We start from the raw sequence: 27,859 nt of genomic DNA, 5'->3' as shown, positions 1-27,859 counted from the left end.
TCTCCAGCTCCCACTTACTTTCTTTTAATTTGAGTTTACCTGAAACGGAGAAAACATAACAATTACATTGGGCTTGTTCTCTGAATTTGTAAAAAGTGTCTTTCCCTCAGGAAAAAGCATAGCATAAGTCTTGCTTAAGATGTCTATTATAATTTCTAGGCTAACAGTATTAGCTAGCAGTTGTTTCTTAGGGTGCTCAAACTATATATACACGGCTCAGTATGCTGTTGCATTAGTGTGCTCTCATCCCCCCAGGGACCTGGGAAGGCAGTTTCTAAGGTCTTAACGCTCATACCTCAAAACAGTGATTTTCTTGTATAATAGTTTGTTTTACACACATTTGCCACTAACGTGTCTGTACTTGTGCCAATTTAAAGCAGTGGCTCCTCATCTGAAACATTTTGAAAACAGCTAAAAAATGCAGCCCAGAAAGATGTCGACAGTAGTATTGAGATAGACACACACACACACACACACACACACACACACACACACACACACAGTAACATGAGCTATACCTTTAGTCTCTGAATCGTTCTCTGTATTTTAACCACAGTTTTCTCCTCTTATTCCCTAGAGACACATCAAATTCCATAGTAGTTTTTACTTCAAGTATCATATATCACATGCCTTTGACTTCCCAACTTTACCATTGTTTCTGGATATATTTCCTGTATCAAGTACGCCATGACCTGGGATGAATGCTGGTTCATACCGTTCTTATCATTTATTGGCCTTGTCAGTTGATAGGAAATTAAAAACTACCTAGATTTACTCCTTAGTTTGTCTCTACTAGTTTACTTTGAGTTATAATAAGAGCTTATCCTCATTTACTTTAAGTTTATAAGCCACACTACTTTTAGGTGTCTTCAGAGGGACATATAATAAAATGAATTACTTATATGTGTCTATATGTCATATTTAAACTGGAATCCAAGAAGAGCAAAGGGCTTAGGAGCACTCTTCAGGGTTCCATGTTATTTGGCCATAAATAGTTCTTAGCCTTTTGACAGATGTATGAAAACGAGTGCATGTGTAACCGTATAATAGAGCATGTACTTTAGACCTGTGTTTCTAGAAGCAATGGAAAAATTTAAATGTGTTGCATGTCTTACAAAAGAACCCTGTCTTGCTCTTTTTAAGGATTAATGTAGAAAACTAGATGACATAGGAAACTAGAATACTATACTAGGTATTGATGATATCCTATGAATAAAAATATGTGTAATGTATACAATTTATAATGGAATCCAACAGGAACAGATTATACCATTCTCTCGGCCCGGTGACAAGAATGCCACGAAATGGCTATCGAAGCCACATGAAGGCCAGCAGGTACAATCCCCTGCATCAGGGGCCATAGAACTCCCTTCTGCTGTTGGTGGCTGGCTCATATGGGTGTGGTCTGACATTTTTTCTCTTCTTCCTCAGCTAATTGGTTTTAAAACTAAACAAATTGCCCACAAAAACTTTCTTTCCAAGATCTAATGCAGTTTAAATCTGAAGTATCCTTTCTCAGTCACGGGGCTAATTATTAAAAAGTGCATTTTATGTCACATTTTAAAATGCTGCAAAGTTGTTCGTTCTTTAATGACACACCTTCTAATGCTGCTAATTATGGCTGAGCTATGTAAAAAATCAATTTTTCAATCAGTTGAAATCAAAGCATTTATTTTACTGAGTTCTCTATTTAGCTGGGCCTCTCTGAGCTATTCTAGCTGTGGGTAGCATGCTGGTATCTAGCTGATGGTAGATGCATTGGGGCGGGGACAGTAGTAACAAAAAGCCACCTCAGAACAGCAGCATAGGAACTCTGAGAAGCAAGCCCTGTCAGCTTGATGGTATCTCATCTCGAGTGTCCCCTCCCTATAAACAGCTGGAGCATGAAATTTCTAGGTTGTCACTTTGAAGACACCTAAATAATCATAAAGAAAAGTGAGCTTCTACATTCTTGGCTGTTTTAAGAGTTGTACATCTCACAACACATCACCGGAGATTCGCATTTAAATCATGTTTTAAATATAGGCTCTTAAATCAACTGAGGAAAGACATTAAAATGATTCCTAACATATGAAAAGGGAATCCTGAGTGTGAGGTTTTTCTCTATTAGAGATAGACCATAATCAAACACTAAGCACTGGTAGCTTCTGAATGTCGCTAAAAATTTCCTAGAGAAAGCCAGTTTCTAAAGCAGGTGATTGGCACAGTTAGTTTTATTTCAATGCTTTAAAAGGAAGTGTGAGTTTTCTGGGGTTTTTTGGGGAGGTTGTTTTTGCTTTTGTTTGTTTTAGCTTGTTATTTTTCTGTTTTGTATATTTAAATACTTGTAACAAAACCCTTGTCTCTCTTGCCAATAGTTTCTGATGGTTTACCACAGTGATGTACTGTGGCATATTAACAAAAAAAATTACCTTAAAATTTTAACTAATCAAAGTAAATTGCTGCCTTCTCTCTTAATTGCATTTGTTGAAATATGTGATGTATTGAAGTGTGTTTAAACATCTGCTGGCCTTAATAACTTCCTAATTAACCTTTATGACAGCTTAAAACTTTCAAATCAGTAAGTCTTTAAGATCCTCAGTATCTTACCAGCTCTCAATAAAGTCCTAGAGTTTAAACATGAGAATGATTGGATTATTTATGGGCCCTCTGGGTAACCGAGGCAGACACACTCTCACCACTTTGTGTTGGTCTCGTTGTTACAGTTCTGCAGAGTCGGAAGACTTGGCGGTGCACCTGTACCCAGGGGCTGTTACTATTCAAGGCGTTCTCAGGAGGAAAACTTTGTTAAAAGAAGGCAAAAAACCCACAGTAAGATTGATTTCTTGAGTCATTTAACCGGTACATTTTCCTTTTTCTTCTCTCCAGTCCCCCCTCACCCCCCCGCTTTAATCCTGGACAAGGGAAACAGGAGGGTGAGCACATAGACAGGAAGTGTACTTGGTTGTCATTGGGGGTATTCAGGAAAGAAGACTGCTTGGATATGGGTTTCATCCAACAGAAAGCCTGAGTGATATTCCACCATGGAGTCAATTGTGCTAAGTTCTGCGGCCCTGTTACAGTTTTTATTCTGACCCAGGTGGTTACTGTCTTTTTCCCTGTTGACTTGGGCCAACCTCAAAGTGTTTTTTAAACTATTGGCTCACAGGAAATGAAGACAAAAGGCAGAGGGGCCAGGGCTCCAAGCTTCCAGATTCCCTTGCTCTGTTTCTTAAAGTACTAAATATGCCATATAGGTTGCAGCTAAATCACATTTTAAGCATACTTAAACCAAATAATCCTTCACTTCTCTTAAACTTCTAAGGTTATTCTTATCCAAAATTATTTTTTAATGAACCATGTTATTAAGAAATAACAGCAGGGTTGGGGATTTAGCTCAGCGGTAGAGCGCTTGCCTAGGGAGCGCAAGGCCCTGGGTTCGGTCCCCAGCTCCGAAGAAAAGAACCAAAAAAGAAAGAAAGAAAGAAAGAAAGAAAGAAAGAAAGAAAGAAAGAAAGAAAGAAAGAAAGAAAGAAAGAAATGTGTGTAGAAAAATTGAAAGTTGAGAAATGATATTTAACCAATTTTGTTCCATCAGTTCATTTAAATTTTGTAATGTATTTTTTCATGTAAAACAGATTATTGTTTGCTTCCAAACAATAATCATATTATAAACAAAAAGTTTATGGGGGTAGAGCCTTTACTATAGAGCAAAAAAAAGTTTCCTCAACACCATAGTTTGAGTTCTAAGAAAAGTTTTTACCACAAATGACTGATAGGTGAAGAGATTCGCTGAGGTGAAAACCAGAAACTGTTTTTACCTCAGCAAACCTCTTTGAATAAAATACGAATGACATTAGGTTTACTCCTAAAAAAAGTCTTTCATATTGGGCAGTGGTGACGCATGCCTTTAATCCCAGCACGTGGGAGGCAAAGACAGGAGGATCTCTGAGTTCGAGCCCAGCCTGGTCTGCAGAATTGAGTTTCCAGACAGCCAGGGCTACACAGAGAAATCCTAGCTCAGAAGAAAGAAAAAGAGAGAGAGAAGAGAGAAAAAGAAAAGAAAAAATTGAGTTTGTCTTTAAATAGATTAGGATTGCTGAGATTCTCGTAACAAGAGAAAAAGGCCGATTTTGTGGTTTTGTGAGGCAGAGAGTGTGTGCTGGGAACATGAGCTTTTCCTTTAAGCCAGACTTTATTGTGTGCAGGAATTATAGAGTGACATTGAAGGGAGTGTAATAAAACTTTGAGGAGTGAGTGTCTTAATAGTTGTCTGTAGAGAAAGAATACAATGTCTTAAGTAAAAGAGTAAAAAAATAAAAAAAAAAAAAAACATTAAGAAACTGGTAGACACACTCTTACCAGTTGGCATAACTGTGCTTCCCCCCACGATACTCTGCTCTTATGTGGTGCCAAGTAACCAGATACAGTTAGAGGTTCGAATTTCATCAGGAGAAGGTGAGGGTGTGGGACTAGATAGAGCGCTTGCCTGTGGGATGTAGGCTGGGTGGGAAATATGTCTGTGTATGTATATGGTTCATGAGTTTGTACTTTTTCGTACTCGTGTGCATACAGATGCACAATTCTGCATGCAGGTGGCCAATATTAGGCTGTTCCCCATCACTCCCCCTTATTTTTTGAGACAGGGCTCACTGGACTACAAGGTCACTGCTAAACTGGATGGCCAGCAATCTGCTTCCCTGTGTCTGCCACCAGATACACCCAGCTTTTACATGCTAGGGTTCTGACTCAGGTCCTCATGTGTGCACACAAGCAAGCACTTTACTGTCTCCCTAAAGGTTACAGAGTCTTGAAGAATCAATCACTGGATCTACCACTAAAGTTTGCTCACTGAACACAATGGGGATATCTGAGGTGCAGACATTAGAAGTGTTGTAACCTGCCTCTGAACCCACAACTCCAGTAGCTAAAGCAAAAGTATAGTGCTGTCCCAAAGAAGGGGAAGTCAAACCCTCTCAGTAGTTACCTGTGTGTTTATCCTCCCCAGGTAGCATCTTGGACAAAGTATTGGGCAGCCTTGTGTGGAACACAGCTTTTTTACTATCCTGCCAAATCTCTGAAGGCTACAGAAAGAAAGCACGTAAGTATTCCTCCTCAAAATCCTGAGCTTTGTTTCACAACCTCTTCCTGGTTATACAGAAAACACCACTAATAGGACATAGGACCACATTTCTCACCTACCAGCTCTCATGCTTCCTCCTGGCACGCAATATTGGAGTTGGAAATGTGCTTACTGGGGCTGGAACATGGTCACCCTTGTTTATTTCCAGCTTTCTGCTTTCCAACTCCCTCACTGCCTAGGCTTGGCTGACTTGGGACTTGCTCTGTAGATTGACCTTGAACTCAGAGATCTGCATGCCTCTGTCTCCTGGGATTAAAGGCATGTATCACCACACCTAGACTCAAGCTTTTCTTCACCTACAACTTGGTCTGTCCCAGGCTGGCCTTGAACTCAAGAGATCTGCTTAGTTTTCTCACCTGGAATTAAGGGTATGTAGCTCCATGCCTGGACCTAAACTTAGCTGGGTGGGGTCTTGCCCCAAAGTCCCGCTCCCTTAATCTATTGTCTCCTAGAACACAGGACTCAGTTCAATTCTACTTCCTGCTGCCCCTTTAATATTTGAACCATACATTTTATGTTTTTCCTTGTAAGCTTGCTACACTTGTTCAAAACGCCCTTCATGAGACTTAACCAGAGAACGAAGTCTCTGATGGGCATTTCTGAGATTTCTTTTGTCAATGCAATTAACATAAATCTCTTTACCTTAGACTCAGGTAGACTCTTCAGACAAGGGCAGAAAGCAGCCATGTTCTTCACCAAAATACCACAAAAAACAGTCTCTAGGCCAAATACTGAAATTCTTCTTTACTGAAATCTCTTTGAGTCAGGACTGCACAGTTCAAATCATTCTCAGCAACAAAGTCTTCTACATTCCTACTAGGATAGCCCACTAAGCACCAGGTAAAGCATTCCACCTCTTTCCAAATTCAAAGTCTCCAAATCCACATTCTTCCAAACAAAAGCTTGGTCAGGCCTATCACAAAATACCCCAGTCCCTGGTACCGACTTCTGTCTTAGTTAGGGTTTTACTTCTAAGAACAGACACCATGACCAAGACAACTAAGGACAACATTTAATTGGCTTATGGGTTCAGAGGTTCAGTCCATTATCATCAAAGCGAGAACATGGCAGCATCCAGGCAGGCATGTGCAGGAGGAGCTGAGAGTTCTACATCTTGTTTCAAAGGCAAACAGAAGAAGACTGGCTTCCAGGCATCTAGGATGAGGGTCTTAAAGCCCACACCCACAGTGACACACAAGGCCACACCTCCTAATAGTGTCACTCCCTGGTCCAAGCTTATACAAACCATCACAGTGTGTAAGGGGCCACATTGCAATGCCTTGGAATCATTTGTATGTTTTTGAGTTTTTTGAATGCTGTTTTTCATTGCAAGTGTGAAAATGACAGATTACAACTATCTACCATGGCATCAGACCTTTCTCAGCCCTGAGTTTGGGTTAGAACATGGCTCAAAACCTTTGCCTTATAGCCTCAGTTCCTGGTATGTAAATTGGAAATGAAAACAATACCTAAAATTCTACCCCATATCTGGGCATGGTGGCACATGCCTTTAATCCTAGCACTCGAAGACAGAGGAATTACGACCTCTGAGTTTGAGGTCACCCTGGTGAGTCCCAGGACAGCCAGGGCTCCATTGGGAGACTTTGTCTCAGCAAGAACAAAGAGAGCAAGCTGTCTCAGACTCTGAGACATGGCAGTGAGGAGTGAGGTACAGTGTGAGTGGGCACAGTGGGCACTGCAGTCTGCTTCCCTACTACCTTCCATGTTTCTCTAGAAGTCTCTTGGTGCTCCTTCTCTGGATATAGTCTTTAATTATGGAATGATTACTTTTTACTTAGTATACCAACTATTAGCTTTCATTATGACACTTCAAACATAAGTTTTGTTTTGTTGATTATCCTTCCCCCAACTCTCCCCAGTCTGCCCCATTCTTCCCACAGAAACCCCCTTTTCCCACTGGCTTTTGAAAATTTCATATACAAGTACACTGTCTATGAATTATTTCTGTCCCAACTCCTCTTGTGTCTCTCCTCTTGAATCCTGACATTTTCTTTTGTATATACACATATACACCCTACCCTTGATATGCAACCTTCCAAGTCAGTCAGTGGTGGTCTTATTTATCTGTATTTAGAGATGACCACTAGGCCTTGTCCCTGGGACCTTGGGGGGTACTGAAAAGAAGATCGCCATGGGTTCAAGACCAATGTGGGCTACTCTGTGAGGCCTAGTCTCACAAATGAAGGAGGAGAGAAGAAAAATAGTTATTTTTTGGCCTGGGAAGAGTAAACTTGGGAAGGAAGAAGGGATGCTGTTTTGTATATCTCTGTTGTTGAAGTTTAAAAGTGGAAGCATAGGGGCTGGGGATTTAGCTCAGTGGTAGAGCGCTTGCCTAGGAAGCGCAAGGCCCTGGGTTCAGTCCCCAGCTCCGAAAAAAAGAACCAAAAAAAAAAAAGTGGAAGCATACTGATGATACTAAAAGATTTAGGTAAAGTGTAGTCATTGCAAAAAAATTACAGCTATATTTAAATCTGTCACTACATGGTAATGATTGAACAAATGTGTTTGATTGGTTAAAAATTAGAAACCAAACCGGCATGTGTAAAAAAGAAAAGTTGTGTATTTATAAAGTAAGAATAAACCAGAACAGTAGAACAGGAAGTGACTGGAAGGTAAAATGCACTAACCTTAGTTAGATTAGTTAGATGGTCCCCTTAGTTAGACGGTCCCCTTAGTTAGACCGTCCCTTAGTTAGACGGTCCCCTTAGTTAGATGCTCGCTCATTAGGAACAATATAAAGACTGTTGAGCCTGCATCAGCTGTGAGGTAAAGTTACATGTGTGCAGTAGGCAGGCCCTGTCAGTGCTTCCGTCAATACCACAATTCCTCATCTAAGGAAAACTTCTTCGTTATCTTTGAATACGTGAACAAAGATGTTGGTAGAAGAATATTTCTATAATGGTTACAATAGCAGAAATCTGAAAATACACAAAATAATTAACAGTAATTGTCTTAGGATTTTATTGCTGCTAAGAGACACCAGGACCATGGCAACTCTTATAAAGGAAATTGTTTAGTTGGGCCTGGTTTAGAGCTCAGAGGTCTGTTATCATGGCAGGAAGCAGGGCGACACAGAAGTAGGCAGGTGCTGGAGAGGTAGATCTGCATCTGAGACCTCAAAGCCCATCCCCAGTGACACAGTTTCTCCAACAAGGACACACCTCCTAATAGTGCCAGGTCCTATGAGCCTGTGGTGTCATGTTCATTTAAAACTACCACAGCGAGGGGCCTGGAGAGATAGCTCAGTGGTTAAGAGCATTGACTGCTCTTCCAAAGGTTCTGAGTTCAAATCCCAGCAACCACATGGTGGCTCACAACCATCTGTAATGGGATCCGATGCCCTCTTCTGGTGTGTCTGAAGACATTAACAGTGTACCCACATGCATGAAATAAATAAATTAAAAAAAAAAAAAAAACTGGGGTTGGGGATTTGGCTCAGTGGTAGAGCACTTGCCTAGGGAGCGCAGGGCCCTGGGTTCGGTCCCCAGCTCCGAAAAAAAGAAAACTACCACAGTGAGGAAAATTATTGATCAGTTTTTAAAAAAACACAAATCAGTATAAATATACCCAGATAGCATGAAACTGTCAGTACCAGCACATAAAAGACTCTGTTTCCAAGCATAGGAAGGAGTTTGCGAGGCATCACTCCCCAAACGTGACTGACTCCTGTGGGGTTCAGCGTCTTAGGAACATCACTATTTATAGCTCGGTTTTCTTTACTGTGGGCTTGCCGGTGCAGCGGAAGTTAGGTAGCTAATATTACTGTCAGGTGTGCCATTCTGTGGTGTTTTCGATGTCAATTTTATAGCTTCCTGGTTTTATTTTTTAATGTTTGTGCTACTAACATTACTTTTGTATTGTAGATATTCCTTTTCCAGTAATTTTAGCAGTAAAAGATAGTAGGCAGACATGTTTACCCTCTTGGAGTAAGAAATAGCACATTGCCCGACCTGTCAAGGCCTGGGCTGTCCTTGGTCTGGTGCATCTTGCATTTATTTCACTGTGGTCAGTGCTCTGCTTCCCTTAACTTGAGGGGTTGCATGTGCACATGTGCACTCTCCCTTTTTTAAGACAGGGTCTCACTATATCATCCTGGCTGACCTAAAACTCACGTAAACTAGGCAGGGATTAAAGTATGCAGCACCACAAGCAGCTGCGTGCGCACTCCTGGGAGCCAGTTCCTCTGCTTTACAGCCGACAGTCACTGTTGGTGCCTGACGTTGTCATCTATTCCTCTTCATAGTTGAATAGGCCTGTGTTCTGTGAGCTATCGTAATGCATCCAGTCCAGTGTGTTGTGGGTACTGTTATGTACAGACTCTCGGAGGAGGGTAAATACCAAGCTTTTCCAGAAAGGACAGACTAAGTTTCCTGGTCACTGGGAATGACGAGGCTCCCTTTGGTCTTTGTTGCCTATGTGCATAAAGCCTATTATTCTGTACTGATGTCCCCTTCTTTTTTTTAATATTTATTTATTTTATTTATATGAACACACTGTCGCTGTCTTCAGACACACCAGAAGAGGGCATCAGATCTCATTACAGATGGTTGTGAGCCACCATGTGGTTGCTGGGGATTGAACTCAGGACCTCTGGAAGAACAGTCAATGCTCTTAACCACTGAGCCATCTCTCCAGCCCCTGTTGTCCCCTTCTTGTGCTTTTTCTTCTACATAATGCCTGAGTCGACTGCTGCATGTTCTTATTCTAATTAATAAAGTTCAGTTCACCAAGGCACACTGCACTAGTAATTACATGGTAGAAGTGTTGCTAATTATTTTACTGTGTACTGTGACTTCTGGCAGTTTTGTTTTGTTTTGTTTTGTTTTGTTTTGTTTTGTTTTGTTTTAAACATGCTGCTAGGATTGAGTTGCCAATACTGAAACACTGTTTTTTTTTTTTATTTCTGTTACTAAGATTCACCTTATTTTCTGCTCTTCATAGCACCCCTTTCTCAATAGAAAAATAGTTAACTGTGAAAGTAGCCAGCATTCTTAAAGTACCTCCTGTTTTGTTTCATTTTTTAAAATCTGTCTTGCTTTTGCAAAATGCAAGTAGGAATTGTCTGATAGGCTCCCTGGCACATGAGACATTCTGGCAGAAAGTGTTGGGGTGCAGCTTCTCTCCGTGATAATGCTGTACTAGAGGAACACAGAATCCCAGCATGCCTATTGCAGAGTGGAACCAGTTGGGTATAATGAAAGTTGACTCTGGAGATGACTGGACTGAGGCGGGCTACCTAACAGGGCGTGCTGAGCTGAGCTGAGCCGAGCCAGCCGTCAGTCACAGCTTGTCTCTCCTGTGGACACTGAAAGTAAACTGCCCGACAGTTTTAACTTTGAGAACTGGTCATAAAGTCACTGGTCATCTGTTTTCTCTGCTTATCTCTCATCTCAGTTCAAATCAACGTCAAATAAGAATGTGTCTGTGGTGGGCTGGATGGTGATGATGGCCGATGATCCAGAGCATCCAGACCTCTTTCTGCTGACTGACTCCGAGAAAGGTGACTGTTAGACTGGGGTCAAAAGTACTGCAGACTCTAGCTCCTGGTCCTGCTTCTGCTCCTGCTCCTGCTCCTGCTCCTGCTCCTGCTCCTGCTCCTGCTCCTGGTCCTGGTCCTGGTCTGCTGTATTACCAGCAGAGAAGTAGTTGAGGAACTGTATCTATTGGAAGGACTTTTATCCCATGTTGTGTTTTAAGCTTTAATTAAAAGCCCAAGGAATCCACATCATGCCGTCTATGCAGCATACTTTGGACAAAGGCTCACCATGCGTAAATGCAGAGTACCGGTCATCTGTGCCCAGCAGTGACATCATTCTCTAGTTGCCCTTACATAGCTCTCACTGTTACTTGATTTGCTTGCTGAGCTCAGACCCTTTCCTAAAGTAAAGTGCCTGACGTAAAGTGTATAGAAACGTGTAAGAATCAACCTTAAGAGTTTGAGAAGTGGAGAAGAATGGGAGCCTGCGCGTGTCAGAATTATGCTGCCGGGTGTGCTGGCCCTTGGTGGCTGTCCCAGGGTCCATCCAAAGATCCTGAGAACTTGCTCTCTTCCTTCACAACAACTGCCAGCTGTTGTTGACAGCTACCACATAGGAGTCCAGCCGGAAATTCTTGTACATCTGTTCCAAATCGTCCACTTAGCAACTCTTACCAAAATAGATTACCTACCTTTAATTAACTTCACAACTGAATGTTTACATCTGTTCAGGTGTGGTTTTTGTATGAAAAAATAGCTTTTCATGTATTATAATTTTAAATTAAAAATTAAATTTGTATGTTAGACGCAAGAAAAAAATCACCCAAATTTCTTAGTAGCTGTAAATGGACTTACAGAGTGAGTGCCTTATTCTCAGCTTTCTAACCAAAGCCTCGGTCCCTTAGAGTCTCATGGGTATTCATCATAAACCATTTGTAAAGTGGGGTCACTCGTATCGAGTGTTGCTAACAAAGTCTTTGGTTTCCTTCCATCTTCTTAGCATACTTCATTGAATTATTTCAGAATACACAGATTTTTATGGTCTGTACTAGCAACAGTATTTACTAGTGTAAATTGTAGCCTTGACCAGTGCACTTGAAGACGTTTTTGTTCAGATTAAATAGTAATACTTATCTGAATTCAGCAAACAAAACAGGGCTCAGATGGCTTATGAGCCTTCCATGGAGACGAGACAGAGCTTCTGAAGGTGGGCAGTTCTTACTGAATAAATACTGCTGAGTGGAGGCTCTAGAGGGTGAGAGGGGGATTCAGCAAGAACCTAGATCTCTGACAAAAGAAGAGACAGCTGGGCTCAGCATCCTGCAGTTCCCAAATCAGCGCTCGACTTACGCCTTACTCATTTAATACATGGAACTGTACAAAATGCCCTCATCACGTTCCGGTCTTGTCATTCACTGAATGAGATGACACACAGGACCTGCCAGGTTCACACAGGGAGGGATACTTTCCAGAAGAGAGATACTTCCTGTCTTCCCAGGGCTGGAGATTTGAAGCTCACTGGTAGAGCACTTAGCAAGTCAGAAGCCCTGGCTTCCAGTTTCCAAGAGAACCCCCCAGAAGATCTAAAAGTCTGCAGTAACCCTGGCATATGTCTTAACAATATTTATGTGATATAACTGGCCATTTAATGTAGTTAGGAATGAATGTTTAAGTGGTAGATGTGTAGAATCAGTGACAGGTGAAAACTCCGTTCTACTTGTAGAGGAAACATTGGATGTTACTATCAAGAACCAGGGTTGAGGTCTAAGGACATGAACAAAGTCACAGATTCAGAACACAGAGAGGTGTGGGGTGACAGTATCACAGAAATATCTAGAGAAGCAGTTATTTTAATGGACATTTAGGGTACCTTAATCACCTTTACTGTGTGCACAGTAGAAAGGTGGGTCTGAAGAGCACATGGCATACATAAAGAGGCCTCCATCAGGAAATTCTGAAACTGAGCTCTGTAGCCATATTTCATTCAGTCTTATGTATTTGGCAGGAATATTATATGCTACAGTCTTTAAATTTATTATTTTCTCCTTGCTTTTGGCAATTATAGGAAATTCATACAAGTTTCAAGCTGGCAGCAGGATGAATGCAATGCTGTGGTTTAAACACTTGAGCGCGGCCTGCCAGAGTAACCGGCAACAGGTGAGCACTCCTCCTCCTCCTCCCCTTCCTCCTCTTCCCCTTCCTCTTCCTCCCCTTCCTCTTTCTTCTCCTCTTCCTCCTCTTCCTCCTCTTCCCCTTCCTCTTTCTCCTCCTCTTCCTCCTCTTCCCCTTCCTCTTTCTCCTCCTCTTCCTCCTCTTCCCCTTCCTCTTTCTCCTCCTCTTCCTCCTCCTCCCCTTCCTCTTTCTCCTCTTCCTCTTCTTCCTCCTCCTCCTCTTCCTTTCTCCTCTTCCTCCTCCTCCTCTCCTCTTCTTCCTCCTCCTCCCCTTCCTCTTTCTCTTCTTCCTCCCCTTCCTCTTTCTCCTCTTCCTCTTCTTCTTCCTCCTCCTCCTCCTCTTCCTCCTCTTTCTCCTCCTCTTCCTCTTCTTCCTCCTCCTCCTCCTCTTCTTCCTCTTTCTCCTCCTCTTCCTCTTCTTCCTCCTCCTCCGCCACCACCGCCCCGCCGCCGTACCTGTGACCTTTAAACTTCCATTTGTTTATTTAAGAGACAGATTCATGACATGCTAGCCCAAGCTGTCCTGGAACTCACTAGTTAGCCCAGGCTAGCCTCAGACTTGTGATCCTCCTGCCTTAGCACTAGTATAGCTGAATAATGTTCTTAATATTTTTTATTATTCATTGTTCATAGCAGACAGTATGACATGAAGTCCACGATTTAGAAAGATATAAGTAAACAAAACTATGTAATACAGACTAAAGAGAGAGACACAGGTAGGTAACGTGACTGAGCCTTCTCAGAGACAGCGGTGCTGGGGAGCTGGTAGGAAGGAGCAGGCTTCGTAAGAACGGGGTGAGGGAGGGCCAGTTCAGGGACAGCCAGTACAGATAAACGAGAGCCTTCATGATACCTGTGTCTGGGGCAGAGGCAGCTCAGAAGGTGATGCTTGCACAGGGCTCTGGTTTATCTTTGAGAACAACTTGAATTGGGTTCTTGTGTTGCAGTGGGGCCATTTCAGCTTTATTAGTTTTATTATACTGAGACCATGGTGATCCAGTGGAAAGGCTTGTCACAAAGGAGCGCCGTCTAATGTGCTGCCTTCCCAGCACCTTCTTAAGAGATGTCCTGGACCACAGATTAACCCAGAAAACCCACCTGTACTTGTGGACACCACTGCGAGCTTTTCTGGTTATACGTATTTGGAAATCACAACTTCACATTTACAGTATTCCTTTGTATCGTCAGTGCCTATCAGCAGATAATTGGAAGTAACATTATGCACTACAATTTTAGAAGGCTTAATATTGCTTTGATTTTTATCCTGTTATATCAGGCTATCTGTCATGACTCTTGATAAATAAGGAAACAGGCTCAAAGACACTAAATGACTTTGCATTTCCACAGGTCAGCAGGCACAGATACATTTGCTTTTCCTTTATGTCATTGGGATGGGCTTTTTAGTCACAATTATTTCAATGATGTATGGGGGAAAGTTTGGTTTAGCGTTTAACAACCTCCTTGTAGGACTTAAAATGCAAAGGATTTTGCCCATATGAAGTTAGTTTCTAGGGCAGAATTAAAGACAGACCTAATTTTGCCTATGATAAATGAGCCTTTATCATTCTCTTCATGCTCCATTTTTTAAAAATATAGTCAGGGGTATTAATTCATTTATAAGAACATCAGGTTCCACAACTAATCTAGATGTGTATGTAGACCAACATAGAGAAAGGCTCAGACTTTTTACTGTGTTAGTAAACCTTCCTACTATCACACAGATGTGCAGAATGGTTTTGTTTCTTGAGTGTTAGCAACTTTATAAATAGAACCTGTGAAGTTTGAAAATTATTTGAATACCCTAACTCAAAGGCAAAAATACCTTAAGACACATTTGGGCAATTTAAACATGAGGCTCACTTTGTTAAAATAAAGATTTCTTACCATCTAAAGATCTAAGAGCTTAAACACATGAGCATTTGAGTTATAATTCAATTGTGGTGTTGTCTAGTAGAATTCTTCATGCAAAAGCTAGCATGTCGGGCTAGAGAGATGGCTCAGTGGCCAAGAATGCTTGCTGCTCTTGTAGAGGACCAGAGTTCAAGTCTCATCACCCACATCTAGTGACCCAAGTACCTATGACTCCAGCTGCAGAGGGTAACAGGTTTCAGAGAGAGTCTGCTGGCCTGTGAGAGCCACTGAGCTACTTTGAGGATGAGGAGGGGACAGCAGACCTTCCAGCTCTGCCAGCTCCTAGGAAGCCTGGGCTAACTCCATGGAACTCTCAGTAGCCCTTAGGTTGGGAATCCTTGAGTTTGGGAGACTGGAATTGTGTCCCATGGTCAGACACTTGACCAGACATACAAGGAATCAAATACAGTGTAATCTCAAAAGTGTTAAACTGTTACATATATGACCTGTTTATTTTTAAATCAGAAAGTGTGAGATAATTTTGCCTAATAGATCTGACTCTTTATTATTTCTGAGGTCCTTCATGATTGCTATAAAACTGTCCGTGTAGCTTTTTTTAATGTACACAGGAAAATTGATGGTAATGTATGGAATTCTGTTCTACAAGATTTGCCATATTTCTTTGATTCATTTATTTATTTTGGGAAACACCCAGTAGGCCCCTGTAATGCACAAAAGTCTGTGACATCCAGGCACATCAACTTGGAAAAGCGTATTAACCGTGATTTTCCAACATGTGACACACTAGACTCCATGTCACAAACCACACAGAGCATCTTCTATCACAGTCCCTTTAAAGGACCTTTAAACTGTGTGGTAGCTCGTGCTTACATGCCCAGCACTCACAAGTTCAAGGCTGGCCTAGGCAAAAAGTTTGAGACTGTCTCAAGAAAGATACATAGGTCAGAGTGATTTGGCTTGGCAAAGTAACAAGGCAAAATACATGCTAAATTTGGTTTATTCAATTTTTATATAAATTGTTAAACACAGATTGTTTAACAGGAAACTCTATTTTATGTATAATATTACCATTAATGTGTTACATTTCAAGTCACAGAGCCCTCAGCCCAGAGGGCATTTGGGGAGAAGAGTCACTTGAGAACGTTGGGACAGGTGTCAGTGACTGGTAGAAGCGGCTAGGCAGTCAGTTTGGAGTGCTGCAGTCAGTGTGGCTGCTTGTATTTTTTAGGTTCCTACAAACTTGATGACTTTTGAGTAAAAGCCTGAGAAAGAAGAGGAGCGCTGTTCCCGTGTAGAGCCAGGACCTGCCGAGAGCCCCAGCCGCACCATCCCGTGCCAGGAAGAGCCCCCAGGCTCCAGCCCAGCCTCCGGAGCTCAGAACCAAAAGCACTAATTTCAGGGAATGAAGTGAGATGTTCCCAGAGAAAAACAATGGAGTTGCAAAACAAACTGCCATGAACTACGCTCACCTCCGAACTGACCTGTGGAAACCACTGCCTTAACAGAGTGCGAGGAGAACCGACGCCAAATAGTGTGTGTGCGCGTCTTCTGGCGGTGCTGTGCTTGGAATAAATCGTAGCTAATTTGCATTTCTTTTAACTTTGTACTAATTCTGGAGGGGAAACCATCTTTTTTAGATACACTTTAAAACGGAAAAACATTTCTTACGGATTCCATCAGGAGCTGTTTAGGTGCAGTGAGAAGTCCTTGTGAGGAACGGGCCCACAGGGTCTGCTCAGCCTCTGCTAGTGGCTCCCTCACTCCTACAGCAGGACCCAGGAGTGACACGGTGCGGGAGCTGTGGGTGCTGTCTGGGCTAGGGCACACTTTACTCTGGATGAGGGATGCGTTTAAACACTACAGTTTGGAATTCAGTGCTAGAAGGAGAATATGATTCCTGCAGGAGGTACAATGGCCGAGTGTTCACATGCCAGCAGGCACAGTAAACACGGATGTTTCTAACCACGGTTAAAGTTTAACTTTCTGTATGAATTCATTGTTGGGCCCAAATCCACCTAGGAGCATGGTGATCCCGTGCTGCGGTTTCTGTAGCCTTTTCTCGAGTCAAGTGGATTCTCCAGCCACAGGCATCATCGCCACGGGGAAGACCCTGGTGCTCCCCGGGTATTGCCCTTTGCAGTGTTTAATGTGCAGTATGCCAGACTTATTTCTTATTGAATTTGTTTTTGTTCAGTATGAGGTTCAAAAGCATTCGTGTTTAAAAGACTCTTCATGTATATGTATGTATTTTATTGTAAGACAAAACAGTTTTAAGAAGAATAAAGGCAAAGTTTGCAGTTCTAGGAATTAAAAATATAAAACCTTTTCTCGTATGACTTCACACAATGTACCAGAACATTTTTCAGAAAGTTATTCTCGCTCCCCAATCTGAAAACCATGTTTTGTTAGTAACTGACCAAGTTTGAGAGAGCTGTCCCAAGCAATTACACATTTAACTTTTAAAAGGAATGCTGGATTTGACATAGCTTAGAATTTTAACCAGAAGTAGCAGTTGACTGCTGTGGGGTTGGTTCCCACTTTCATAGTGGCCCGTGTGGAAAGGCCCTGACTGATGGACACCTCCTAGCAAACTGCTCACTCTGTCAGTCTCATGTAGTCTCACATTTGTGTCCTTCAAGAACTGAATACTTAACCGGAAGTATTTTATCACCACATCCCCGGAGCTTCATTAGAAAATACTGTCTGCCGTAATTAGCTAAAAAAGAAGTTAGTCCAAGAGAAAGGGAAGACTGAGGATTTCTGATTTGAATAATTCAAATATGTTTGTCATGTGACAGAAATACCATATTTGGGGTTTCATTGACAAGCAGAGGAAGGCAAATGTTGCCGATTTTTCCGATAATGGGGTCTAAGTTAACCCAGTTGGGTATCCACAGACAGAGTCTGAGTGGCCGGCTTTCTTTTCTTTTTCTAATCCCTTAGTTTATTTTGATCCAGAGTAATTTTTAAATAATATGCACGCCGTCTTTGAGGTACTGTGAATGAGAACCCTGTGGCTGTTGTATTACTACTTCGTCATGAAAAAGCTAAAGCCGTCACATTGTAGGTGATCACAGTGGTGAAGATAGGTAGCCAGCAGAGTCCAGCCTCACAGAGAAAGGGCGAAATGGAAGCTGTGTTCAGTACATCCAGCTCTGGACACTTATGGATGGGTAGAGAAAGAACCGAATTCAGATTTGATTAGCCAGGCTCCTGGCTGAAACTAAAACTTTTTCTACCTTCAGATTTGCTCTAAGGATCAACCATTGATTTTTAGGATGGTTTTAGAACCCGTGAGGAGGAGATAGAATAGGTGAGGTTTATCTGTAGTTCACCAAATAGTATTAGATTATAATTGAAGCAAAGAAAACATTGCCAAAGTATAGTGAATATTTGAGTATTTTATTTATTGGAGAATGAATCCTATCACGCTCACCCTCGGTTGTAAATTAATGATTAACTGGGTCATTTCCCATGAACATTAAAGCCCGTTTGCTTCTCTCATAGCCAAGGAGAACTTTTAGAGAAATTCAATTAAAATCTAAACTTTATAAACAGACTGAATGGAATATTGTATGGCCTGGTGCAATAGTGTGTAGCACTGGCCATATCTCATCTGACAATGAATTCAAACACAGAGGCTTATTTTTCTGTCTTTAAAGTGCACCTGTGACAGTGACTGCATGATGTCCCCAGGCACTGCTTTGGGCTTCATGTGCTTGCTTTTCAGAATATTGCAATATGCTGTCTAAAACTGTAAGGATCAGAAGACTTGATGGAATACATCTTTCAGTTTGGTTTCATTCAGTGTGTACTTGTGTTAACAGTTCAAAAAGAATCCAACTTGGGACTGTATTTTTCTGTCTTCGTAGACATGTTTCAGTGGCAATTATTTTTTCTGTGTCATCAGTACCATCTGCCATTGTGCCCCCTTCTGCAGTCTCTTGCTCTTGACATCGAGTCAGTTACAATGTTCATAACTGCAGACTTGTTTTAGTCTTGGAGATTTATAAGAAGCCCAACAAGCAACATTGTAATCCAGGAGGAATGTAGCCTGCTTAGACGCCTCCCTGCATGGTTGAAGCATGGGTGAGCACAGCCTCATCAGTCTGTGGGGCTGCATTTACCCATCCAGATGACCTCAACATAAAGTCTTTCTTCATGAAGTTAAACCTGTAAAGTTTCTGTGTTTAAAACTGAGGCATTATATTGATTGGAAATCAGTGCTAATTAGACTTACTAACTCATTGGCTTTTTAGAATAACGTACCCTTCCCTTTTATTGATGGACGTTTCTTTCCAGCTGGGTTTAAGCCATCCTATTACCTTCCACAGACGAGACTTGCTGGTATTGCTTCATGGAAGATTGGCTTTAATCAAAAGAAATCCTATGCCTCCGGCGCTTGTAAAAGAATTGGATCCTTTTGAAATGGATGCTGAAGTGCACTGTGCTGACCAACAGCGGTGAACACCGCCACTGCTCAGAGGGTGACAAAGCAAGCAGTGGTTGGAGCGTGTCTGACTTGGGCCTCCTTTTAGGGCTTGTGTTCATTTTCTTTTATATCATTTCTTAGAAATATAGTACCATCCTAGTTTTGTAGCCAGGAGGGTATTGCTTCTTCAAGCCTCTGAGGTACAAGAATTGCTATTAAACAGTACTGATGATAAATTCCGTGCGAACCTTTCCAAAATGATTTAAGTACCTTTTGGATTTGCTTCCCTAAAAATGGCTTGTGTCTAAATTGACTTTTCAATTTGAGAATCTACTGAAGAGATGTATAGACACCAGTTCCTCAGCCCAGTGAAAGCATTGCTTTTTACCTATCTCCAGCCGGAGTGTGGGGAAAATTGGGTCAGTATCTTAGCAATTTGAAGGCCAGTTTTAGGGTATTGAGAGTGACTAAAACCACCTGCCCTCTTAACCCTCTGATGTGAGGGGCGTGCTGTCCCTCTCTCCACCCACCAAATCTAAACAGTCGTAAAGAAGACTCTAGACATCTAGATACTCACAGTCCTCTGCTCTTAGATCTTAATTCTTTTTCAAATAAGCTTGCCTCCCTGTTGCTGTCCTGTCCAGGAATGTGAGAAATAGATCCACTCAGATCAACCTTCTGATGAGCTCTCAATGTTGGCTTTGAAGAGCCTCCGTCTAGCTGAGTGTACCTTTATTTTGTGTGGTTTTGAGCTTAGGTTTAATGATAAGACCTGTTGGGGAAACCCTAAAGGAATAAAATACACACAGAAGGAGTTGTTGAGATTTTCTAAAATACCATGATGGCCGTCTGTTGAGCCAGAAATGAAACTTATTTCAGTTTCCTACTTAAGACAGAATGAACAAGCAGTCACTTCTCCTGCTTGTTACTACTAACTTGAACATATGCGGGAACGGTGCCACACTAATAATAAATCAGGGGGAGACTCAGCCAGGGCAGTTTGAAAACATTGTGCTTAAGACATTGAAAGTCCAGGAGATACCGTCATCTGAGTAGGAATGCTGTTTTCAGGGTCCTTCGTGAACAGACATATACATACACACAGTCTCTGGACACAAGGAAGGGCTAGCTGCTCCTTGGGGGCTGTTAGCAAAACTTAAAGTCTGACAGCCAGTTGGTCTGCAAAATAGAGTTAAGGGAGTCCATGGAGAGCTTGGGGATAGGAAGACAGAAAACACCAAATATTAGCAGAATATTTCAAATGTTCATGCCAAGTAAAAAAATGTCAGGTCCCTGAAGATGTCACTTGAAAGAACTACTCAAAATAGGATTCTAAGAAGTACTAACTTAACAGGTGTGACAAAGGGAGATAATGGGACACGGAAGTCTCTAGTGTTTCTGTACCTTGACTGCTGACTCTCTTCATTCTCCAACAGCCTACTGAAGGAGCTGGAAGGAGGAACTCAGACATCTTAGGGATAATTACCCAAAACTAATAATACAAAAAAAAAAAATCACAAGCCATTTTATTCTCTGTTCCAGTTAACTTGAGGTACTTAATGATGAAGTATTTGCTTGCACTATGACCTCCTCCTCGGGTGACGTGCAACTTGGTTCCTCTCTGGTTTTGTTTCTTTTTAATATGCAGAAGTGAGTGTGTGATCTTCAGTGTGTTTGCATAAGCTAACTTAAATTGAATTTAAGAACAGTTTTCTGAACTATTTCTATTGAAATAAATGACTTAAAAGTGTAGATTGTGTGATTATTTTTATTACCATATTTGTACTTAAAATGCAGTCAGCAGGGGTTGGGGATTTAGCTCAGTGGTAGAGCGCTTGCCTAGCAAGCACAAGGCCCTGGGTTCAATCCCCAGCTCCGGAAAAAAAAAAAATGCAGTCAGTTTGGTAGGTTCGGTTTGGGTTTTATAACCTTTCAAGAGAAATTAATAAGGACAGTTGCTGCAGAGAAGATTCTGCCCAGAACGAGATTGTGCTCCAGCATGCAGTATAGACGGAGGGATCTTCTCTCCCCTTCAACCATGAGCAGTGCCCCCGAAGGCCTCATTGCCGAAACTCTATCCTGTAGCTTAAGGCACAGCTTTCTGCCTCCAGTACTAAATACTGAAGCTTGAACATTATGTATGCTTGGCAAACTTTCTGTCACAGAGGTATAGTCCTTGACTCTAAGACATGAATTTCGGTTGGTTGGGCTGGCTTTTTAAAGTGGGCCTTGAATTTAACATCTTCCTGTATGACCCTCTGACCCTCTCAAGTAGCTGGGATTACAGGACCATACCACCACCACCAGTGTGTCCAGGCAACACTGTGTGTGTGTGTGTGTGTGTGTGTGTGTGTGTGTGTGTGTGTGTGTGTGAGACACAGACTCCATTGCCCCACCTGTGGAGCTTTCAATTGATATAGGTATACATATGTGTGTGTGTGTGTATTTATGTGCCATATATATGACTTCATTTCCAATAATTTTCTCCCCTCTTTAGTGACCTTTGAAAACTCAGCCTTTTTCACAGAAGCCCAAAGAGTGTGACAGCTCTCTAGAGGGTCAGCCTGTCCTGCCACCTTGATCATGCATCATTTCCCTCAAATGCATAGGTGGGTCTTCAGGTTTGGTTTACTGTATAATTCACTTGTCACTAAGCCAATACCACATTGCTTAAGTACTGTATGACTGTATCTTTTTCATCTTCAAAATCCCCTAACTGTTCCCAAGTTCTATCTCCAGGATCAGCTTGTCCAGTGTAATGAAGTCATTGCTGTCACTGGTTGTAACTGCTTTGGTCTATAGAGTACTTTGAGAATTAGCAGGTTTTTAAAGTTAATCTGTTCATCTAAGACATGAAATGGCTGGCTGGCTGTTCAGGGCTTTTACTGCCCCTCCAATATTATTTCAGTTTTCTTGTTAGTGGTCTTGTATATCTTTTATTAGCTTAAATGTAGGTAACTTTGTCTTTTCTTTGACTTTTTTGTTCATTTTCTCTTACTTTCTCTCTTAGAATGCTATTATAAGGTGCTTATGCCCAGCAACTTTTTTTGAAAGTCAATTCTAGTAGCTTGTCCATAGATTTTTGGTGGAATCTAACTACAAACAGAACAGTTGTCTCTTACGTCCTCTCTTTAGATCTGTGTGTGTCTTTCTGTCCGACTTGCCACATTTGGCTTAGACTAGCATACAGTGCCAGGTCAGATGCAGTGATGACATTTCAAAAGTGTAACTACCCAGTGCTCAGTGGACATCAAGAGTGGGTGAGACAGAGATGGAGAGGTTGATACTCAGGCAGAAAAATGAGTCGCTGTTAACTCTGAGCTGCTACGGGTCACTCATACTAAGTAGGATGCTGGACCATGGGGTATGACAGAGTCTGTGGAATCAACACGCAGTTTATACTACCGTTTCTGAATTGGGAGCAGCTTTGTCCCCCGGGAGATACTTGCCAGGATAAACTTGGCATGGCTGGCAAAAGGGCTCTTTGGACACTGAGCAGGTAGAGAGGCAAGGGCTGCTGTGAACTACAGATGATCACTGGCTCAATGTCCGTGATGCCCAGACTCAACCCCTGGGCTGCGTGGTGTCAGACCTCATAAACACAATTATGTTGACCTTGCTTGTGGGAAAAGTTCAGCTTGTATCCACTTTCCTTTCCTCTTAGAAGTTCAGCATACTGTGTTCAGAAAGCAGTGACCTGCGCTAACACCGCAAGAACGTATTCATAGCCTGAGCTGTAATGTTAAGGTATTCAGTGAGGGCCAGTGAGCAAAGAGCTGGAGTTCTGAGGCAGTTCAAAGTTCAGACACGCAAGGAAGTCACCCTTTGTCACTTACATAGTCAAGGTGTTTATTCTGTTCAACAGCAGCAACAACAAAAAACATGAGCTGAAAGCTAAATACATCAACCTGAGGCAAATTGAATTGAGGACCTTCTAAATGATCACGTCTGCTAACACATCTTCCTCTCCAGTCCTTCTAAGTCTAGAAAAGACTCTCCTGCTTACAGGATGGCATTGGCCATCAGTGTTAGACCAGCTTGTCTATTAAGCTAACCTTTGAGATAAATCAGACACTCTCCCCCTCCCCCATGTTGTGCAAGTATTATAAAAGCTTATCCTCCTTGAAAAAAACCCAAGCAATACAAAAAGTCACAGGACGGAAGTTGGCTGTCCCACCTGCCAGGCTTCCCCTCCATAGTTAATAAAACCATTATCCTTGAGTCAGTTCCTAGGATCATTTCTTTCTGACGCAGGCTCTGGGAACATTTTCTACCTCTCTCAATCAAATGTCTATCTTGGGACCCTCTCCTGTGTTCTAGTTCACTGCCATCTGAAAGGGAAAGTGATGCAGATTTGCTGATTTGCTCTAATCGTACAGGATCAGAGGCAGCATCCTAATGTGGCATCAAAGGGCGTTCTTGCACGAAACAGGTTACATAAAGAGTCTGAAAGCTGACTAAGTGAGCTGGCATTTTCCACTTTCCTATAACAGATAAGCAGCTCCAGATGTCGGACGCCTCAGCCCACGCATCCCCTAGATGAGACATGAAATTGTCTGTAGTAACCATTTGGGGCCTATAAGATGGTGATTTCATGTGCCTTTTCCTAGTACTTTTCTTAAAAGTAAGTCAAACCTCACAAATTATTTCAGGTCTTTAAAAGGCAATCAGTACTGGAAAGGGTTGGTCACATAAACACAAGTGGGCGTGACCCTTCGGTAAACGTTTTTCTGGTGGTGAAGAAAGTTTTTAATAGACATTATTAGAAACTAAAAGCAGCTGTGCATAGCGGCACCCATCTTTAATCCCAGCACTCAGGAGATGGAGACAGGCAGATCTCTGTGAGTTCCAAGCCAGCCCTGTCTACAAAGTAAGTCCAGGACAGCCAGGACTATACAGAGAAACCTATCAAGAGAGAGAGGAGGTGGGAGAGAGAGGGAGAGAGAAAGAGGGAGGAAAGCAAAGTGATTCATCTTTTAAAGATACATTTATTTTTATTTGTATATATGTATGAGCCTGGGTGAGTTTATGTGCATCACGTGAGTACAGTGTCCACGAAGGTCACAAGAGGATATCATAACCCCTGAAGTTGGAGTTACAGATGTTTGTGAGCCACTGTGTGCTGAGAACCGAAACTGGGTTGCCCGCAAGAGCAGTGAGTGTTCTTATCCCCCAGGCCATCTCTGCAGCCCCCTGGCGGTAGCTCACTGCTACCCTTCAGTTCTAATTTTAAGATACTCCATTCCTACCTCATCTCCATTCTGTCGTCTTTGAATTTGTTCATTTGTTCACATAAGAGGCATGTGTTCTATGGTGGTTCTGATTTGATTCCTTGAAATATAATATAATAATAAATGTATTAAAATGTCCGAGTTAAGCAGGCGTGGAACAGGACCTGGGAAGAAGCAGCAGGAAGCACCAGCCGTGTGTGGCCCAACTAGATAAGTGATACATCTTACGGCTTCACAGTCAAATGTAGTTGGGAAACATTAAATGGAAAGTCAGAAGTTTCATGCCAGTCTGAGTTCAATAATGAAGTCAGGCATAATCTCTCTCCATTCTGCCCAGAATGTTAATCATCCTTCTGTGTAATGGGTCCATGCTGGGTACACTATTTGCCCAGTAGTCATTTGTTACTGCCTTGGGGGGGGGGTGTATATATATATATATCATATGATCTCATATCATATCTCAGCCCCTTTGTTCATGTAACCTGTTTCACTATAAAGGCCCAGAAATGGGAGAGTAATGACAGTAACAGTTCAGATAAGCCAACGAGGTAAAGTGGAGGACAGAAAGAAACAAGATGGCAGTGTCACTGAGCTCCACAGTAAGAACGTGCTCTTGAAATCGTGAAAAAAAAAAATTGTGCAAATTTTGGTACCAAGCCAATCAGCAAAAGTCATGGCCATTGTGCAAGATATCAGGAACAATACACGTCTTCCTAGTAATAACTGAATATTAATCCCAACACTTGAGAGGCAGGTGGTCCTCTGTAAGTTTGAGACTAGCCTGGTCTAGCGAGTGAGTTCTACGACAGCCAGGGCTACATTGAAAATAAAAAACCTTAGAGAGAGATGGGGGAGTATGAAGAGGGGGAGATGGAGAGACCGGCCAGATAGGTTAGAAAACAATCCCACTTTTTGCTGTCTTCAACAAAACAAAACCAAACAGAAAACCCAAAAGAACTCACCAGCGAAGATAAACACTATCTCAGGATAAACGGATAAAAGAAGGTATTCAAGCCACTGGGGCTAGGAAGCAAGCAGGCATACCTTGCTTCTAATATTTGACAAACTTTAAAACTGGTCAGAACAAAATGAAGCCACTTGATACTTATCAAGGTAACAGTCCACCAAGAGAAAATTAAAACATGTGTACCAAAAACAGGCTCATTCAATTTCATAAAAGCAAGAATTAATCACAGATTAATCCCCAAATAGTAACTTCAATACCTTCCTGTCATTATGACACAAATCAGCTGGACACCCCCCCCCAAAAAAAAGAATAAACATTGGATTTAAAGACACCACAGATCAAGTGGACCTAACATGTATGGAACAGTCACCCAAGTCCAAAAGAATGCACATCTTAGCAGCCCAGGGAGCCTCTCAATACAGCACATTCGAGGGCATGAAATAAGTCTCAATAAATATATGAAAACTGGAGCACCATCCTGTATTCTGACCACAGTGGGATAAAGCTGGAAATCAATAGCAAGAAAAACAGCAGAAAATAGACCAACTCTCAGAGGTTAAACAACACTATTAAATGATAAAGGAAGGAGCCCCAAATTAATAAGAAATGAAAAGGGAGAGATAACAGGCAGGTAGGACTTTCCGAGTCATAAGGCCATACTTTAAAATTGTATACTCCACCAAATGGGAAAATCTGAAAGAAATGCATGAATTTCTAGATGCATATGACCTCCAAAGTTCAACCAAGAAGATTAAGTAATTCAGGTATACCTATTATAAGCATCAAGATAGAAGTACTTTAAAATCTAACTTTAAAAGAAGCTCAGGGACAGATGGGATCAACACAAACTTCCACCTTCAAAGAACTGATTAGTCAGTCTGAACAGGAACACTGCCAAACTATTTTCCACAACCAGTACTATCCTGATACTAAAGTTAAATAAAGCCTCGGCAAGAGGGAGAGGGAAAGGAAGAAGTACAGACTAATCTCCATGGTGAAAACAGACATAGTAATAATAAAATAAAAACCAAATTTTAAGGGATGGTTTGACTCCCATAAACCCAAATGTAAAGTCTATATTAATGGACTCAAGGGCAAAAATTTATGTTGTCGCCTCAACAGATCTTTGAAAAGATCTTTGACAAAATTCAACATCAAAAATCCCAGAGATTGGGGCTGGGGATTTAGCTCAGTGGTAGAGCACTTACCTAGGAAGCGCAAGGCCCTGGGTTCGGTCCCCAGCTCCGAAAAAAAAAAAGAACCAAAAAAAAAAAAATCCCAGAGACTAGATAAACATATCTTGGCATGATAAAGGCTATCTATGACAAACATAGCCACCACTGTGTTCATAGAGAAAAATGCAAAGTGTTCCAACTAAGATCAGGACAAAGGTGTCTACTCTTCCACTATTCAGTATAGTCCCTAGAACCCTAGCAAGAACAATGGGGCAAGAGGAAGGGTTAAGGGGATACAATTCAGAAAGAAGTCAGAGCATCCCTAATTTCAAATGACATGATGTCAACACTTTCCTCAAAGTGACAGATTGGCAGGTTCGATTTAACACACTCAAAATCAGTAGCCTTTTTTTTTTTTTTTTTTTTTTGGTTCTTTTTTTTCCCGGAGCTGGGGACCGAACCCAGGGCCTTGCGCTTCCTAGGTAAGCGCTCTACCACTGAGCTAAATCCCCAGCCCCAATCAGTAGCCTTTTAATATACAAAGACAAACATACTGAGAAAGAAACCATTCACGATAGCAAAACAACAACACAACTCATAACCTATCCTAGGAAGTGAACTATTTATACAAAGAAAACATGGAAGGAAAAAGAAAATGGAGCGATACCCCTCCTCCATGCTCATGGATTGGTAGAAAATGACAATTCTACCAAAAACAATCTACAGAGTCTATGAAATTCCCACCAAAATTTCAATGCAGATTTTCACAGAAATTAAAATGTTTTAATTTATATGGAAGCTTGAAAGATTCCATATAGCCAAAAAATTCTGAACAATAAAAATATCACTGGGGGTATCCCGAGTCATGGTTTCCATGACACCACAAAACCTTGGTAAGTAAAAACTGCACGGCTCTATCAGAATTCTATGTACCTATACCTACCTGAGATTTTACAAAATAAAAGAAGAGTCTCTTTAACAAACATGCTTAGACCTGCATTCACATGTAGGATGAACATCTCTTACCCTGCACAAAAACCAGTTCCTACTGGATCAGAGGGTTGAAGTTTATGCTTAAAACTCTGAAATTTCTGAAAGGAGCAATAGGGAAACACTTCCAGAGAGAGCTCAGAGAGGGACGTTCTGAGCAGGATCCCAGGAAACAGGACCAATAGTTCAAACAGGCCAAGTGTGGTAGGTCATGCCTTTAATAGTAGTATTTGAAAGGCAGGGAGGGGCAGGCCTCTGTGAGTTCAAAGCCAGCCTGGTCTACACAGTACAATTCAGGCCAGGAAGAGTTACCCAATAAAACTCTGTCTTAAAAGAAAAAGTAGAAATATGTCTGCCAAATGACTAGCTGGCATCTCCTGGGGGTTTGTATCATCAGGACTC

At 41.7% G+C, this 27,859-nt stretch overlaps 2 protein-coding genes across 18 annotated transcripts in view; one reads left to right on the top strand and one right to left on the bottom strand.

Annotated features, from left to right (window-relative positions):
- The window catches only part of Ralgps2 (Ral GEF with PH domain and SH3 binding motif 2), a 179,957-nt gene extending 159,111 nt beyond the window's left edge, over positions 1-20,846 (top strand). For 11 of the 17 annotated variants that reach the window (XM_039090756.2, XM_039090753.2, NM_001401396.1 and 8 more), the window contains 6 exons: positions 1,258-1,335; positions 2,706-2,811; positions 4,988-5,080; positions 10,538-10,643; positions 12,685-12,776; positions 15,891-20,846. In XM_039090756.2, the coding sequence (XP_038946684.1) occupies positions 1,258-1,335; positions 2,706-2,811; positions 4,988-5,080; positions 10,538-10,643; positions 12,685-12,776; positions 15,891-15,920 (505 nt within the window). In that variant the 3' untranslated portion in view covers positions 15,921-20,846. The remainder of the gene's footprint in view (positions 1-1,257; positions 1,336-2,705; positions 2,812-4,987; positions 5,081-10,537; positions 10,644-12,684; positions 12,777-15,890) is intronic. The other 6 variants (XM_063272338.1, XM_039090758.2, XM_063272340.1 and 3 more) reach the window with 1 other exon arrangement.
- The window catches only part of Angptl1 (angiopoietin-like 1), a 67,898-nt gene that overhangs the window by 36,130 nt on the left and 3,909 nt on the right, over positions 1-27,859 (bottom strand). The gene's annotated exons all lie outside the window — the stretch shown is intronic.

Source organism: Rattus norvegicus, chromosome 13, assembly GCF_036323735.1.
Source record: "Rattus norvegicus strain BN/NHsdMcwi chromosome 13, GRCr8, whole genome shotgun sequence".
In the NCBI taxonomy this organism is placed as follows: Eukaryota; Metazoa; Chordata; class Mammalia; order Rodentia; family Muridae; genus Rattus; species Rattus norvegicus.
The sequence above is the reverse complement of the archived record's forward strand: the minus strand, read 5'-3'. Positions and strand labels throughout refer to the sequence as shown.